This window comes from Tursiops truncatus, chromosome 10, assembly GCF_011762595.2.
Source record: "Tursiops truncatus isolate mTurTru1 chromosome 10, mTurTru1.mat.Y, whole genome shotgun sequence".
NCBI lineage: Eukaryota > Metazoa > Chordata > Mammalia > Artiodactyla > Delphinidae > Tursiops > Tursiops truncatus.
In genome coordinates this window covers 37,575,543-37,593,083 of record NC_047043.1, presented here as the reverse complement: position 1 = coordinate 37,593,083, position 17,541 = coordinate 37,575,543, and the positions used below count along the sequence as shown (strand labels likewise).

The following is a 17,541-nucleotide window of genomic DNA, read 5'->3' as shown; positions in this document are numbered from 1 at the left end:
CACGAAGCAGGCATGAAGCAGGCAACATATGAACATCAAGCATAGTGGAAACAGTGGGCCTGGGACAGGTAGCTGCAGCTACTCAACTGCAGCAATTGTTGCCATGGGTCATGTGGGGTCCAGCATGGCCAGATCTGATCTTTTCCCAGAGAAGTCATAATTCCAGATTTTTATGTGAAATCTTCTGACTTTTAAATGTTGTTGATTACCTTACATATTTTTAAAAACACAGTACACCTCTAACAAAACATCTCTGCAGGCTAGATTCCTCCCATCACAAATTATAGTTTATACCCCAAGAATTTCTCTCTCTTTCAAAGCTAAAGCATTTATGTTTTCTGTTGTCGCACCCTTAGGAGGTATTATATCTCATCAGTTCACTTATGGAAAGAAGGATTTCATTTTATTGTCTTCAGTCTACATCATTTATATTTCAAGAGGTGGCCACCATCTACTAGACCAGGATTTGGTGGGGTTGTCTGCTTTCATTTTCACAATCTTGTGAATTTCTACCATATGCATTCTTGGCCTTCATTTATTTCTGACTGACGAATGCTATTTCACCTGTGGTCGATTAATTCAGTGTTCCACAAACATTTGCTGAATGCTAGGTGCTCTGAGGATACAAAAGGACAAAGACTTGGGACTTCCCTGGCAGTCCTGTGGTTAAGACTCTGTGCTTCCAAAGCAGGGGGCACAGGTTCAATCCCTGGTCAGGGAACCTCAGACAAAAAAAAAAAAAAAAAAAAAAGGACAAAGACTCTACAATTTAGTAGAATAAAAATACCAACATATGGTGCTATAAGACTTTAGAGGTGGGAAAGACAGGAATTAACATTTATTGCTGGCCTGCCATATGCCAGCTTCTTCACACACATCATCTCAAAAGATAGGTATTACTTTCCTGATAATGATTATACTCATTTCACTTGTGAGTTTAGCGGGTTCCTCAGAATCATATAACTATTAAACAGCAGAGCCAGAATCTGAACCTGGTCTTTCTGATTCTAAAATAGATGTCACATCTAATGCCACATGATCTCCTATAGAGTGGGATTAATAACCCCAACCTAGAAGGATGAGGAAGTCCTCCTAGGGGAGATATCGTTTGAACTCTGCTCTGGCTAAGCTGGGGGCAGGGAGGAGAATAAGGTATTTCAGAAAGAGAACAGGATAAAATTACAGAGATAATATAAGGCAAGTAATTCAATAGGCCTGAGTAAAGTCAGTGTCAAACCCAAAAAAGTAGGTTGAGGCCTACTTCTGGAGGGTCTTGAATGTTGGGCTGAACCTGGACTTTTTAGCTATTTAAAATGTTCGAGAAGGAGTAGTAATATGCACAGAGATGTGCTTTGGGAAGATGAATCATATCAGTGGTATAGTCTAGAGCTGTGCTGCCCAGTACGGTAGCCACTGGCTACCTGTGGCTATTTAAATTAAATAAAATTAAAATTAAATGAGGGACTTCCCTGTTGGTCCAGTGGTTAAGACTCCACGCTTCACTGCAGGGGGCACGGGTTTGATCCCTGGTCAGGGAACTAAGGTCCCACATGCCGCGTGGCACGGCCTAAAGATTATAAATAAATAAAATGAAAAATTCAGCTCCTTAGTCACACTAGCTACATTTCAAGTGCTCAACAGCCATGTGTGGCAGGGGCTACTGTACCGGACAGGGCAGGTATAAAACACTTCCATCATCACAGAAAGTTCTATTGGACAGCACTGGAGATAGGAGAGACTGAGGCAAAAAGACCAGTGGGAGCCCATTACTACCATGGTAGTCTAAGGGAGAGGCAATCAAGTCACAACTCATGGGACCACAGTCAGGATGGCTAGGAGGGGCAGGTAGAAAGCTGTCTTTAAAGGACTTATCATATGACTGGATAAAGGCAGCAAGGGAAAACACATAATTTCCTTATTGTTTTGTTTTTAGTAGTCATCTCTGAAATTTCTTCAGTTCCATTATGTCTTTCTTGACTTCACAGAAGCCCTACTGGCTTGTTTTTATGCACTAGCAGGACCCTTCCCTATAAGGTATGATGATCAGAAGCTGTTACTGACAAGTGGCAAATGTACTTTAACGTGGAAAAGATGATGCATTTCCGAAGAAAGTAATCCCAACTATACTGATGGGATAATGACCTTTCAGCTGAGACACAACACAAGAGGGAATCTCGGTTACTGACTCCTACAATTCCCTGATGCTTCCTGCCATCAGACAAAATATTTAGGTGGGTGGGCCATGGTCTGAACAACTTAAGGTTTTATTTTCATATTCTACAAATGTGACATAGTTTGGGACATCTGGATTCACTACTAACTAATAGAAATTAATCTCTGTAGCCCACACTTGGTCCCACAAACAACATCAGCAGCATCTGGCAACTTGTTGAAAATGCAAATTCTCAGGCCCAACTAGCAAGACAAAATTAATCAGAAATTCTGAGGATGTGGCAGCAGTCTATTTTAAGAAGCCCTCCAGATGATTCTGATACACAATGAAATATGAAGACCACTGTAAATATAGCTAATTATCTTTATTCAGTCATTCAGTGCTAGTTTTGGGCATACTGTTAACATGGGTACTTTTGACCTAGCTCTTTCCCCCATACTACCCCTATCCATCCAGCCATCGATTGATTCTTTTACATAATGTGTTGAAAGTACTTTAAAAGCCAAGAATAAAATATTTAAATACAGCCCAGTTTTCTGACTATTAACCCAACAGATGTGAAATCCTGAACCTTAGTTTAGTTTCAAGACTATCCTCTCATATGGTCATCTTTCATATGTGCTCTACAATCATGGGAAGGTAAAATTCACTTCCAGAATTTCAAAAAAAATATTTGTAATTCCATCAGAAACAACAGCCCTTTGCCCGTTATGCTTTTATGTTATGCTTTTAAGGGGGAATGTATGTGGAAAAAGAAAAGGCACAAGCAAAGAGCATTGCTTTCAGTATCTTTCAGTCACTCGGTCTAGTGGCTGGGGATGGTGGGAACACACCGACAACTACCTTTAATGTGAACTGGTGAGAGTATTAGTAAAGGGCTGTGCTGGAGAGAAACTCATTATTGGGGTGGGGATGTTGGAGAAGGCTTCGCAGAGGGACACATACATAAACAGAACTTAACAGGAAAAGAAAGGGGCCAAGAGAGGTGGAAGTGGGGGCTCAGTCAGAAGGAACAAGATGAACAAAAGCAGTGAAGTATTAAAGGAGGAAGAGCGTCTGGGCAGTCAGGCCTCAGGAGGAGGCGGATGGGGGAGTCAGGTGAGGCTCATGGAGTAGACCAGTTCTGGCGCTTCTGACAACTGAGACCCACGAGTGTGGAAGGATTCAACTTGCCAAACGCACACACCATCTCTCCTCACTGCTGTTCCACGCGGCCTTTCACAAGTAGAGCCGACACGTAAGAGAGAGAAGCTCCCAGGGACGGCCGTCACTCATTCATTCCCCAAACACTGACTGAGCGGCCGCGACGTGCCTAGCCCTGCGGCGACGGCCGCGGGCCCCGCCCAGGGACTTCCGAGTGTAACGAGGGGCTGGTCCTTCGCACCCGACGCCCGGGCCGGGGCACCGCTGCCACCACCTGCAGCCCGCGGCCCCGGGCGGCTCCGGCAGCGGCTCCCCTCCTTCCTCGGCTCACCTGGTTCCCGGGCTGCGGCGGGAGGGCGGGCGCTGGAGCCGGAAGCAGCTCCGGCCAGGCGGGCGGCGCTGTGGACGCGGACGCCGGCGGTTCCCGAGCCGTTGCGTCCGAACCCGCGGGCGTTCTGGCGGGCGGGGGACAAGAGCGGGGCGAGGAAGCGGAGCCTGGGCAGCCGGGGTGGGGAGCGGGGAGAGGCCCAGCTGCGCCGCGGTTACCTGTGTCACCCAGCCCTCCGCTCTCGACGACTCTTGATTGAGGGCCTCCTTGATGCCAGGCCTCGCGCCCCGCACTTCACGTACGGTAATTCACTTGAGTCTCCCGACGACCCTGTGGGAAGAGAAGACGCGGGAGGAAACTGGAGGCTAGAGGGTCACCGAGGTCTCCAACCTTAATTCTCAGCCCCACAAGCTTGGCTTCTTCCACTGAAGGACACTCTGCTGCCCAGGTCTCCTGCTCTGCTCCCCGCCCCTAATCCCCCTTAACCTCCTTGTGAGGCTCAATACCAATCACTGCCTCTCACTGTGCCTTGTATTCCTGCTTGGCTCAGTTGCAGTTTTACACTTGCTTGATTCCTGTATTAGTGTCTAATATATTGTTCACTTTACCTATCCCTTTTTGTAATTTGTCTCATCCCCAAAAGGGCAGGGATTTTTCTCTTTCATTAACTGCTGTATCATTGGTGCCTAAAGCAATGTGATAGACCTAGTAAGTGCACAATAAATTTGTGTTGAATAATTGAATGATTGCCCTGCTGTTCACTGTAAGCTCCACATAGGCAGCAACTCTCTGCTTTTTAATCACTTTTCCATCAGAAGTGCCGGGTACCTAGGATGCATTCAATACATATTTGTTGAATGAGTGAATGTATTGCTCATCTTTACCCTTTTGGTCACTCTCACTTCATCATTCCAATTTGTTGGATAAATATATGAATTTCTTAGAATTCCTACTTCCAGGTTTCCTCCCTTGTATCCTTGCACTCATCACCTTGATTCCCCACTCCCACCCCTCATATCTTTACAGTTGCATTTTTGCTCTCACTTCCTCCTTCAACCTCTGATACTTCTTAGAAAGCTCCCTACCCTGCAGGTTGAATTGGAACATTTTTATTTTTTATTAATTTATTTCTTTATTTTTATTTTTGGGTGTGTTGGGTCTTTGCTGCTGTGCGCGGGCTTTCTCTAGTTGCAGCGAGTGGGGACTACCCTTTGATGCGGAGCACGGGCTCTAGGTGTGCAGCTTCTCATTGTGGTGGCTGCTCTTCTTGCGGAGCATGGCTCTAGGAGCACAGGCTTCCGTAGTTGTGGCTCTCAGGCCTTAGAGCGTGGGCCCAGTAGTTGTGGCACATGGGCTTAGTTGCTCCGCGGCATGTGGGATCTTCCCGGACCAGGGCTCAAACCCGTCTCCCCTGCATTGGCAGGCGGATTAACCTGCCTGTGTCACCAGGGAAGTCCCTTGGAACATTTTTAAGCAACATGTCTTCGTAGGCAAGAGTCACATTCCAGGCTAAGTCACATTGAATCCAAAGAAAGCTTTCCACAAATCACCCATGACCCTGGTTTGGGGTTTTATTTCGGTTTTCTTTGAGGAGAACTGAGAATCCTGCACCACCTCCTAAATTGAGATCATGGTCATTGTTCATAATTTGTTCAACAAATATTTATGAAGTACCTTTTATGTTCTAGGCACTGTGCTAGATGCTGGAACAAGATAGGCAAAGTCTGAGCACTCCAAGGGATGCATACACAAAAGAGAATAATCATGGATAGTGATGAGAATTGTCCTGGCTTGAATCTAGTTATTTCTAAAAGAAATGACTAAGAATAAGATAGGGTCCAATTCTGCCTATTGTTACAAGCTTTAGCGTAGGAATAGGTTAACAGTGGTGGCAAGGTATGGGGTTAGAATACCTTGCCCATTCACATTTATTATCTTGTTCACCTTTCAGGTGGGAATGTGGGGCAGGAGTTCTCTTTGCATAAACTGGAACTAAGGTCTGAGAAATGTCAATTGACTTGCCCAATATGACACTGCCGGAAGACTACTCTCTGCACTGTTCTTACTCTGAGAGGCATGATTAAAATTCTTAAAATCCTCTTCACTGGAAGCTCTTCAAGGTAGGAATCAGTTTCAAACCTTCAGGGTAATGGTTTAAAAATACTTCTCAAAGGGAGATACCAGGGACTTTCCTGAATCTGAATTACCTGGGGCGTATTGTAAAAATACACGTTCTTGGTGCGCATCACGGACCTCTCCAACTAAACTCACTGTGGATCCTGGGAATATGCATTTTTAAACTCTCAAGGTGATTCTTCTACACATAAAAGTTTGAGAACTACTAGAAGAGTTTGGGTGGAAAACCTCAACCTTAATGCAGGGCTAATATTTACCTTTGGGACAGATTTCGTCAGAATTCCGAAGAGTAAGCCGTGTATGTCCTTGAGCAGATGGGACTGCAACGGCTTTCTGGCCGGAACCTTCCTTTTTATTATGCAAGTATTTCTTGGAAATTGGGGGTTCTGCTGAGCAGGTGCTCGGCTGGCTGCTGGTGACTACCCGCAGTTCAAAGGTCTTTTGGCTCTTTTCCCGACACCTTGTTTGTCAATGTCGCTTTCCACCTGGGAGCCAGGCGTTTGCCCCGCCGACCACGGCGGGGCGCACGCGGCATGTGTTGTCTGCTTATCCCCTCCTTCTCGGGTCCGCCTTGGCGCCCTTAAGAAGAGCAGTCCCTGGGAGTTCCTACCTCTGGTGGCCAGCTGTTGTTCTCTTCTCGCGAGAATTGCTCCTCCCATCCTCTCCTCTCATCAACCCCCTCCCTTGGGCAGGTTCCATATTGGGTAAAATCTCGGCTCGCAGAGAGGCCCCGGAGCTGTTCTCGCGAGAGTACGGCGGGAGGCTCCTGTTCGCAGGCTGTGGAACAGCGACCACTGGAACCTCCGCGGTCGCTGCAGCTGGAGCCGTAGTCCCGCGGTGCAGCCGGGAGTCGGCCTGGTCTGGAGAGGGTGCAGCGAGAACTTGGCGGGCGCAGCCTTGAGCCCCTGAGCGTGCCCCTGCCCTTAGCAGGGCTCACCCCCGTCGCGGAGGAGCGTCCAGCCGCTGCGGCTGACAGGGGCCGCGCGCGCGGGAGTCGTCTGGCTCGCGGCACTCACACCTGCGCGGGCGGCCAGCGCAGGGTCCCCCGCCCGTCCGGCCGGGCGACGAGGTCGGGGAAGCGGGTGCGGGCGCAGGCGGGGCCCCGCAGGGCCACCTCCTCGCCCCGCGGCCACCGCTGGAAGATGTCTCAGGAGAGGCCCACGTTCTACCGGCAGGAGCTGAATAAGACAATCTGGGAGGTGCCCGAGCGTTACCAAAACCTGTCCCCGGTGGGCTCCGGCGCCTATGGCTCCGTGTGGTGAGTGTCACCGGGCTCGGGGCCTCGGTGGGCTGGGTGACCCTTTATGCCCCAGAGCCAGGCCTGCCCCCACGGCTCAGCAATGCACCAAGCGGTAGGAATTTTCCTTGGGGGAGGGCATCCTTGCCCCTTCTCTCCCTGTCCTTCTCTCCCTGTACCCCTTGCACCCCTCACCCTGCACACCCACATAGGTGGTCAGCTGTGTGTAGGACGCAGGTCCACGATGGGCGGTGGGTGATGGTGTTGGAGCCCGGCCCTGGCTCGCACCCTGCGCATTCCCTTCTTGGGGGGTTGCTGCTTTGGGGACAGGAACAGGAGGGCCCTCTTTGGGGGTCTCCCAGCTGGCATCGAGCAGAAGGACTCTCTCCCGAGATGTGCCCACCTTGGGCGCCGGAGCCTGCCCTCGGAGCAGACAAGCCCGGGGAGCTGCCTGGAGAAACAGAAGGGCAAAGCTCGACCGGGAGACTGCCGTCATCTGAACAAAACTGAGGACGAAGGGCGTTCAGTGCGGGCTTTTTTGCAAACCTCTGTCGAAATCCCATTTTGAGAAGCGTTCTTTTTGAATTCGCACCTGAATTAGTAGCTATCCATAGAGCTTAAAATACCGACTTTATCTCGGTGAGTCCTGTGCCAGCTTTAGTGTGGTGTGTTTCCGATTCAGTTGAAAGCGTATTTCCTTTTCGCAGAGTGGGGGGTGGGTGGTAGTGCCTGCAAACACACTGCAGCTTGAGAAACTGGCGGCCTCACTGATTAGTCACATACCACTGCTCGTTTAAGTATTGTTTGACAAAACAGTTTTCTCCTTTGGAGCAAGTGAGATTCAGATCCGATGCACGCCCTCAAGATCAAAAAGTTATTAACAATGCTGGGAGGTATTGTAAATATTTTTTAATTGCGATAATTCTTGTGAAATACTGTGTTTTTAAAGTCCCTTTGAGAGTTTGCAGGGAACTTATCTACACTTAGAGCCTGAGGTACACGATATGGATATGGAATATATAGCAAAGGAAGGAAGAGACACTTTGCAGCTTTAATTCACACTGTGAATGTGTTTTCAATTAAATGATACTGTAAAATGTTCAGACCTGAAATATTTCACTAAACTTTTCTAACTTTCAAGGCTTTAAACACTATATTTTAGATGTACCGAAATTTGAGACCTCCTGATCTGAAGCTAATTCATGTAATTCCTGTGCATGCATCATTTGAAGAGAGGTCTACAAAATTATTTTCTTGTTTCGCCACAAATTCCAGGCTTTTGGACTTGTTAATCTTTAAATATAATTCCTGTGTTTCTTAAAGCCCCAGCATGAATTTCCGGTTTATAGAATCTTCTGGGTAATTGAGATTGTGCAATTGTGTCCAGCAACAGATCATATTGCATTTTCTGGTTCAGGCTGTTTGAGTTATGTTGCTGATGGCACTATGCTTGACATCTTTTTTCCATTTTTATAGTGTGCTGTTGATTTGCTAATTTTCGAAGATGTGTTTGGATCATTGCTCCTTTAATAGCTCATTAGTTTACCTCCATTTTTCATTCTTGAATTGACACATTAATTTTTGTGGTACCGAGTTTTTGTTTCCAATAATGTTTAAACCTTAAGGAGTGATACATCAGAACAGCTCAACTATGGGGAGTTTAGTGAACTTGAAAAGAATTCCTTGCAAGGTTTCCCTACGTTGGTGTGAATAGCTCTGCCTTAGCTCTGGAGATCCAGATTTACATCGAAGTGCCATTAAAATGAACTCCATGTTTTTTTAGTACTGTACTTTTCTGGCTTTTAGAAACCATCGATATCTGACACTTGGAAGTAATTTTGTTAAACAGGTTTTTAAAAGTAGGTGATACATTCACATTGTATAAAATTCAGAAGGTATAAAAAGATAGCGAAAAGTTGCCTTTCCTTTCTTGTTCTCCAATTGTGCTATTCCTTTCCTCAGAGACAACCACTGTTAAGTTTCTTGTGTGTCTTTCCATGGAGGCAGTTCTGCTAAGGGTATTTAAGATGTAACCTATAGCATATTGGTGGAGAAAAATAACTGATATTATGTGACAGTTGACCATAAACAAAAGTAACTGATTTTGGATTGAAAGTATCAGAATTTAGATGTACAAGTGTTATCTCATTCAGAGTAGTTATTTGAAGTTGTTCTTTCAATTAGCAACTTTCAGGTGTGGCAGAAAACTTTTTTTTTAACTTCTCTTAGAATCCACTTTGGAGCCTGTGTTATTTTTCACTATCTTTATTTTCTTGAGAGCAGATTTAATTTTAGGAAATAACAAAATCAAATTGAATCTGAAATAATTTAGAAAATTGGACTGAAGTCTGGTGAAAAAGATTAGGTAGCCAGGTTGATGATACTGTTTTAGGTCAGATAGAAGTTGTAACCATAAAGTAATGACACAGAATTTCCTGTGTGACTTGTAGAACTAGATCTGAAGTCTGTTCCAAAAAAGAATCTCTGAAAGTATTTCAAGGAATGCAATGTCACTGAAATAATCTGTGTCAGTTTCCTAATTTGATTGCTCTGAAGTGTGATACATTTTGATGTGGAACTTAAAAAAATTTTTTTTAAATATTAAGCCAATTTTCAGTATTTTAATTTGTACTGAGTATATATAGTAAAGCAAGTATGTAGCAACCTGAGTGATAACCAACCGTGAATTAAAGATCAAGGAATCAGACTAGAAATTTGGGAATTGATAGGGTTTTACAAATATGCCTTTCCTTTTTAAGGGGTAAAAGGAACTAAACTAAGTCTTGCAATTTTAAGGAACTTTGTTGTCTGTGAGGGGAAATGAAGCAAGATTTTTGAAGAATACATTGTTGCACAGCAATAATTTTGTGGTTTGGGGACAGAAGGAGGGGGAGGAGCTTTGTGGTGAGTTTAAGGAAATATAAACAGGAACTTAAATGCCTTTCCTCTGGTGTATGGGTTTTCCAGACACTTGCCTCTGATTACAGGAGGTGGGGCACTGGTACCATAAAATAGGTGAGTGTTGAGAATTATTCTTAAATCATATTCAATCATTTATTAAACAATATTTATTGAGTACCAGCTATGGACCAGATAGCAGGCTAGGTTTCTTGAGCTAGAGTGTTAAGCAAGGCAGACTAAGACAGTCCATTCCCTGATAGGGTTTATAGCGTGATGCAAATAATAACTACATTTATGGATTGTGTTCTATGTTCCAGGCATTGTGCTGTGCATTTTATGTTTATCATCAGTATATAAAGTGTATAACAAAACTTTTGATAAAAGGATGGCAAAATTTACTAAGAAATCAAATCCAACTTCCTAAATGCTTTGTGGAACAAGATTGTGTGTAAATAACTAATAAAAATAAGTGAAGGACTTCCCTGGTGGCGCAGTGGTTAAGACTCCGCCTGCCAATGCAGGAGACATGGGTTCGAGCCCTGGTTCAGGAAGATCCCACATGCCACGGAGCAACTAAGCCCTTGCACCACAACTACTGAGCCTGCGCTCTAGAGCCCGCGAGCCACAACTACGGAGCCCGCGTGCTACAACTACTGAAGCCCGTGCACCTAGAGCCCATGTTCCACAACAAGAGAAGCCACCGCAATGAGAAGCCCGCGCACTGCAACAAAGAGTAGCCTCCACTCACTGCAACTAGAGAAAGCCTGTGCGCAGCAACGAAGACCCAACATAGCCAAAAATAAATAGTAAAAGAAAAATTTATTAGAAAAAAAAGTGAAGCTAAATTTTTTTAGTATTAATGGCCCTTCACCATTTTAAATCTTTTCCTTTTTTTAGCATGAGCCAGGGCACGAATAAATAAAAGCACGTCATTATTGAGTATGCAAAGGTGACTTTCTTGGCTCCTAATGAGTGAGAGGGGTGTGCCGTTTATTTTCCTAGTGGTGATAATAGGCCCATGCTGATCTTGCTTCCCATTTGCTTTCCTTTGTAACCAAAAGCAAGGTGATTGTCTGCATGTTACCAGTGCCAACCAATAAATAGTTAAACACAATGGCAAATATTTGTATTATTGATACAGACTTTTAAGAAAGAGTTCAATCAGGTTGGCTATAAAGTCATCCTTTATTTATCGGATTCCATTTTCCACTGAAACCTTTCCACTGGCTCCCATTTTAAAATAAGGATATCCTGAACCTCTGGCTTTTCAGTTCTGCCAGTTTAATTTCTTGATACTGAGGACTATGCTTTTGATTTCCCTCTAAATCAGCCTCAGAGATGATCTGCATTGACTTTGCCTTTCATGGGCAATAGTGCAGATGGTGCTGAGACCCTGGGGCTTAGGATTCAAAGGTGGAAGAAGTCACTGTGCTAGATCCCTCTCACTTTAGTATTAACTGACATTTTTATGGGATTTTACACTTCATAATGTATTTGCATTTCAAAGCATTGTTATTCAGTTTTCACTGGCTCTGTGAAGGCTGGTATTATTAACCCAGTTGTATAGATGAGGAGCTGGACTCCTTAAAGGAATGGCATACTTGTCAGTGCTACTTTGGATTTGGTTCTGGGGTTTCAACACTTTAGAATTCTTTCCTGTACTTGTAGACTGCTAAGATTGTGTGGTGGCACCTTCTCTTATGCTGTTTGCCTCTCCCCTCCCTCCTTTTGTGAAGAAAGGGGTTGCTGGGTCACTTGAAATAGTAGAACTATGACTAACCAATCCCACCAATGTCAGCCTAGCTAATCTGAGGTAATGACTTATTAAAGTCATATCTCTTCCTCAGAATTGATAGACCAAAAATGGACTTATTGCCCAGATTACATTTTTTCCCAAAGGATCATCAGTGCAACTAGTTAATTCCTGAATTTATGAATCCCCTTGGCTTGAAATTCTTCTGTGCACATTTTGGAAAGTTGAGATTCTCTGTATGTGCTTCTGTTATGTAAGTATAGTATAGGATATAAATAGAAATAACTGCCTCTCTAGGCCTTTGAAAATACACTGGACTTTTGCTCTTTACTGTGAAAGTTGGTATTGATTTGTTTCTATCCAAGAGATATAATTACTATAGAGCTCAAAAAAACCTCATTATAAAGTGGCTTCCCCTGACTCTGGAACCTAGGAATATCATTTCATGGTTGCCATGTACTTGGAAGTGATGCACGGGTTTCTTCAGGACAAATAAAACCTCTTTAAACTTGAAAAAAATTTTTTTTAAATAAATGAAGCTTTTAGTATTAGAAGTAGTTGTCTTTGCATAGTCCTTCTGTAAGTTCAGTACATGTCTGTTAAGGATTTATAAAATTAACCAGTTTCCCAGCATTTTAGCCTTTTAATAATTTATTCTAGGGAGGAAGTAGATGGTGGCCTGTAAATTCTGCACTTTTGACAAATGGATTCTGGGCTTGGCTCCTAGGCTGAACGTGGGGGAGAAAGTACAGAAGAGAGAGGGGTGTAGAATGATCCCTAAGTTTTGGCCTTGGACAAATGGATATATCTAACTTTGGAGTCTTACAGGGCACAGGATCTAACTTTGGAGTCTTATAGGGAGAAGAGGATGGGTTCATGCTAATCTCCTTGAGGCCAGGACTTTGTTATACCGATACTTTGAGCACCTGTTATGCGTGGGTCACTCTTTAGGTGCTAGAGTATGAGCAAAACAGACAAAAATTTCTGCCCATAAGAAACTATATTCTGGGCTTCCCTGGTGGCGCAGTGGTTGAGAGTCCACCTGCCGATGCAGGGGACACGGGTTCGTGCCCCGGTCTGGGAGGATCCCACATGCCACGGAGCGGCTAGGCCCGTGAGCCATGGCCGCTGAGCCTGCGCGTCCAGAGCCTGTGCTCTGCAACGGGAGAGGCCACAACAGTGAGAGGCCTGCGTACTGCAAAAAAAAAAAAAAAACCCAAAAAACTATATTCTAAGGGCAGGGGAATAAAAGTAGACAATAAACAAAAAATTAAAACTTATAACGTGTCAGGTGATAAATACTATGGGGGAATAAAGTAAGGAAAAGAGAGGGAATACTGGGATGGCTGTGTTGCACTTTTAAGCAGGGTAGACCTCAGTGATAAAGTGACAATTGAGCAACGACCTGAGGAAGTGATGTAGTACACTGGTTGGGCCTGAATGGGGAGGGAAGAACAATTCCGTGTTGAGGGATCAGCACATGCCCTGAGGCAAAGGCCTCATTCTCTAGCATAGCTGGAAGACCAGTATGGCTCGAACTGAATGAACCAGGGGCCAAATAGTAGTGGGGGAAGCGAGTGGAGGGGCTACAGAGGTGCTGGGATCATAAAGGGTCTTATTTGCCTTTGTAAGAATTGTGCCTTTTACTCTGAGACGGGAGACCATGGAGGGTTATAACCAGAGGGGAGACATGATCTAACGTGTGTTTTAACAGATCACTCTGCTCTGGGGTCCCTGTTTTTTCATTTCTGTTCCTCACCCATTTAGAGGTGCTAACTGTAGTTTAGGGTAGAGTGGGGGAGTCAGATGAATTGGTGTACAGCCCTGATGTGTATTCAACAACTCTCATTCCAGGAAGGCTCAGTGTACCAGAGCCAGTACTTTTGGTGGGCCCTAGAAATGCAGGGTATTCCAGTCCAGCTCTTTAAATAACATGTGGAGCTTAACTTCACTTTTCAGGTTTCTGTTGCCAAAAGGGAGGGAGCAAAGAGATTAGCTCTAGACTTCTGACAAAAGAAGATTAGCCTGCTGGCAGGTTGAATGTTTTCTAACTTCTTTGGGCTTCTAGGTTTTTTTTTACTATTGGATTATTTTTAAAAAGTCATTTTTACCTTCTTTCAACTTTTAAGATCTCATTTATTTTCTGTTTTATTTGGCCCTGTATCTGCTTTACATTCCTCTGCCTTGCCCCATCACAATAATTTTAGTAGAGGTTGGATTATTGTTACCTGTTAATAATGTTTTGGCTAGGAGCCCGCAATGACTTCTCTGTTAACTTGAATAAATCTTATAGATTGACAGATTCCACACATGTCACTGTATAAAAACCCATAGGATTTATTTACTTTTCTGCCTTTATAGATACAGGTTTCTCTCTTTTATGAAAGCCATCCCCCTTTTACTGCTCTATCATCTAGTTGCAGAAAATAAGTGTTCCTAAACACAGATTCCCATGACAACAAAACAAAAAGGTAATAGAACAAGTGTTTATTTTGTCTAGGCCTGCTGTCTGAGTAACTTTATACCCTGAACATTTTGACTTCTGTTACCTTGAATGATGTTTCAGATTTCCTTGTTTTCCTCAAAACCTTCTCCTCTTAGGCCTTGGTGGCATTGTCACTACGCCTGTGACACGACGGAAGGTATGTGAGTGTGTGTGTCTTACTGTCAGTCTACCTGCAAGTATGCATCGGTTGCTTTACCAAGCTTATGGTCCAGAGTGTAGGCATCACACATCATTATGCAAAAAAAAAATCTGAACCAATTTCTTCTTTGTTTTCTTAAATTCATTAATTCAGCATGGCCAGTGCTAGGCACTGTAGTAGGTATTCTGTTTATAAAGACTGAAAAAACAAAAAAGCAGGAAGGGTTCCTGCTTTTGAAAATATCAGTCTGGAAGGGACACATTTATGTTGCTTTCTCAGAGATTGCTTTGTAAGTCCTCAGTAGCTTTTCTTTTCTGCATTCTTTCAGCTTAAGTTGCCATCTCAAATCTACCTTTATATTTCTAATGTGTCCCTTGAAATCTTCTTTTAGGTTTTTCTGTGTCTCTCTTGAATCTAGTGACGTACTGGTCACTTTTTACATCTAGGGCAACTTTTTGCAAGGATGTGTGTTTGAAATCTGTGTCAGAGAGACCTTTCCATCTGATTCAGAACTAGAAAGCGATGACATCAGCATGTGCCCGCAAGAGGTCAGAACTTCTACTTTTGATCTGCCAAGGGCTCAGGGAGGCTGTGGTTTAGGGGAGGAAAGGGGCAATGAGAGTAAGTGTCCTGTAGATCATTAACGCAGCCCTATAATTCCACATGGGGTAGTGTCTCTGCTGTGACCGTCTTCTCACCTGCAAATTATGTGCCCCTAACAATCATGCCTTTAGTCCGTCCTGTGACACTGAACTTGAGGTGTCTGGTTTACCCAAGTATTTTCTGAACTCTTCATTCTTGTATTTCCTTATCCCTGTAATAGATATAACTTTATTCCTAGAAATAAATGCTTTATTCTTTTGTTTTTTTTTTTTTTTTTTAGCGATACGCGGGCCTCTCACTGTTGTGGCCTCTCCCGTTGCGGAGCACAGGCTCCGGACGCGCAGGCTCAGCAGCCATGGCTCACGGGCCCAGCCGCTCCGCGGCATGTGGGATCCTCCCGGACCGGGGCACGAACCCGTGTCCCCTGCGTCGGCAGGGGGACTCTCAACCACTGCGCCACCAGGGAAGCCCTAAATGCTTTATTCTTAATCCCCAGTAGCTATTTCTTTTTTCCCCCTTCATCAAATCCTGCATCTAGGGCTTTAGGTAGCTTGAACCTTCTTGAACTTAGACTTTTGAATACTAGTTTCTATTTATGTTTTCTTCCCTAGGCTACCAAATACTTGTAAAAATCTTAGTTATCTTTCTCACTTGGTATAATAAAACATGACTCCTTCATGATTTTAGTATTAAATTGAAGTGAAATTTTGATGTTGGCATCTTACACTGATATGCTTTTAATAATTTCCTCATCTGACATTATAAGTTTGGCTTGGTTCATTTTCTGATACCTAGGTTAGTGGCCTAAATGCCTTATGCTTTGAATGATCTGCTTTGAAATTAGCAGTCTCAGTGATATTGATGCTAAAGGGAGCAAAAGGGAAAAAATAGCAAATTAAGAGAACATGCAGTGAGTATTATGAGCATCTATCAAGCCGTGCTTACATTCCCAAATATAGTATAACACTAGGGTTACTCCTCCTGTTGACATCTTGGGTTGATAATTTTTTTTGTTGTGAGGACTATCTTGTGCATTGTAGGATATTTAGCAGCAACCCCGTACCCTACCCACTAGATGCCAGTTGCAGCCTCCAGTTGTGACAACCAAAAATGTCTCTAGACATTGCCACATGTCCTCTGGGGCAAAATCACCTTTGGTTGAGAACTGCTTATATAACCCTATATATTTGGATTGATTGGCCCTGAGTAAAAACTAGATAGGATAACTTGAACCTTCCACCTGCAAAAAGAAACACTATACTTTCTGTGCATATTCCCTTTGAATTCATTGTCTGATACAGTCTCAACAGTGTCTTGTTCATATACTGTACATTCAAATTTATACTTCCAAACCTAATATCAAGAATGTCTAACCCTGGATTTCAAGTCTATTGAAAGGTAATGTTTCATGCTTTCCCTTGATTATTTTTCTACATACTTCTTGAGGACAATCTCAGAGATGTAGCACTAACTACCCTAGGATTAGATTCATGTTATAAACTTGTATGGTTCAGCCTTAGATATGTGGAACTGATATTTGAAGGAAGCTTATCACTAGCACTAATGAATGACAGTGGTCATGAAAATTACAGTCAGGGAATAAGCCAATTGCCTGAAGATTTCTATAACTAGGTATTAAAGCAACATAATTTTGAAAGTTTGAAATGTATGTATTTTTATATTTATGTTTTAGATTTGCTGTAGTGAAAGAAATCTGTTGGTCATCCATCTGATAGTGTTAAATGTCCACCAGTGTCTAAAAGAAACAGACATAAAATATTAGTGAACTATGTATATATATATAAAGATATTGATGTATACAGAGATGTGAGGGCCCTGTGGGCTATAGTAGTTGGCATGTTTCATGAAGGAAGGATTTGAAGATTGTTTGGTTTTTTTAAAAAATAAATTTATTTATTTATTGGCTGTGTTGAGTCTTCTTTGCTGCACTCGAGCTTTCTCTAGTTGTGGCGAGCGGGGGCTACTCTTCGTTGTGGTGCACGGGCTTCTCATTGCAGTGGCTTCTCTTGTTGCAGAGCACGGGCTCTAGGCGCGCAGGCTTCAGTAGTTGTGGCTCACAGGCTCTAGAGCGCAGGCTCAGTAGTTGTGGCACACGGGCTTAGTTGCTCCGCGGCATGTGGGATCTTCCCAGACCAGGGCTCGAACCTGTGTCCCCTGCATTGGCAGGCGGATTCTTAACCACTGTGCCACCAGGGAAGCCCTGAACGTTGTTTTGAAGGATGGGTAGTATTTGGAGCATTTCTAGAAAGGGAACTTTTTAGGTAACAGGAGAAAACATAACTAAGAGAATTAGATATGAGATGGACTGCCCTGACAAGGGTAGTATCTCAGATAGGATGAACCCAATTGTGGTTTTCATTCTGGTTGTGTTTCAGAATCACTTGTGGAGCTTTTAAACATATAGATGCTTGGGTCCTACCCCCAGAAATTAAGAATTAGGTCTGGAGTAGGGTTAAGGCAACTGCAGTTTTCTAGGCAATAGAGAGCTAGTTACAGTTTCTTGAGTTGTAAAGTAGGGAGGGAAAGTATTTTAAAATTGGTTTGATTGGAGTGTTACAGAATGGATTGGAGGAAGCAAATATATTGCTTTGTAAAAGTCTC

At 43.7% G+C, this 17,541-nt stretch overlaps 2 protein-coding genes and 1 long non-coding RNA gene across 10 annotated transcripts in view; 2 read left to right on the top strand and 1 right to left on the bottom strand.

Moving 5' to 3' along the window:
• Window positions 1-3,500, bottom strand: part of SLC26A8 (solute carrier family 26 member 8) — a 72,039-nt gene extending 68,539 nt beyond the window's left edge. For all 5 annotated transcript variants that reach the window (XM_073810809.1, XM_073810810.1, XM_073810812.1 and 2 more), the window contains exon 1: window positions 3,360-3,500. The gene's annotated coding sequence lies outside the window, so the exon portion shown is untranslated. The remainder of the gene's footprint in view (window positions 1-3,359) is intronic.
• Window positions 3,501-3,815: 315 nt separating this feature from the next.
• Window positions 3,816-17,541, top strand: part of MAPK14 (mitogen-activated protein kinase 14) — a 75,024-nt gene continuing 61,298 nt past the window's right edge. Inside the window, exons 1-2 of one of the 4 annotated variants that reach the window (XM_019949670.3) lie at window positions 3,816-3,947; window positions 5,596-5,764. In XM_019949670.3, the coding sequence (XP_019805229.1) occupies window positions 5,721-5,764 (44 nt within the window). In that variant the 5' untranslated portion in view covers window positions 3,816-3,947; window positions 5,596-5,720. Of the gene's footprint in view, window positions 3,948-5,595; window positions 5,765-6,524; window positions 7,039-17,541 lie in introns of those variants that run through there. The other 3 variants (XR_012334494.1, XM_019949667.3, XM_019949668.2) reach the window with 3 other exon arrangements.
• LOC141279740 (uncharacterized) lies at window positions 7,045-16,845 on the top strand. The gene is made up of 2 exons (XR_012334496.1): window positions 7,045-7,656; window positions 10,236-16,845. It is a non-coding gene; the product is annotated as an uncharacterized lncRNA (long non-coding RNA).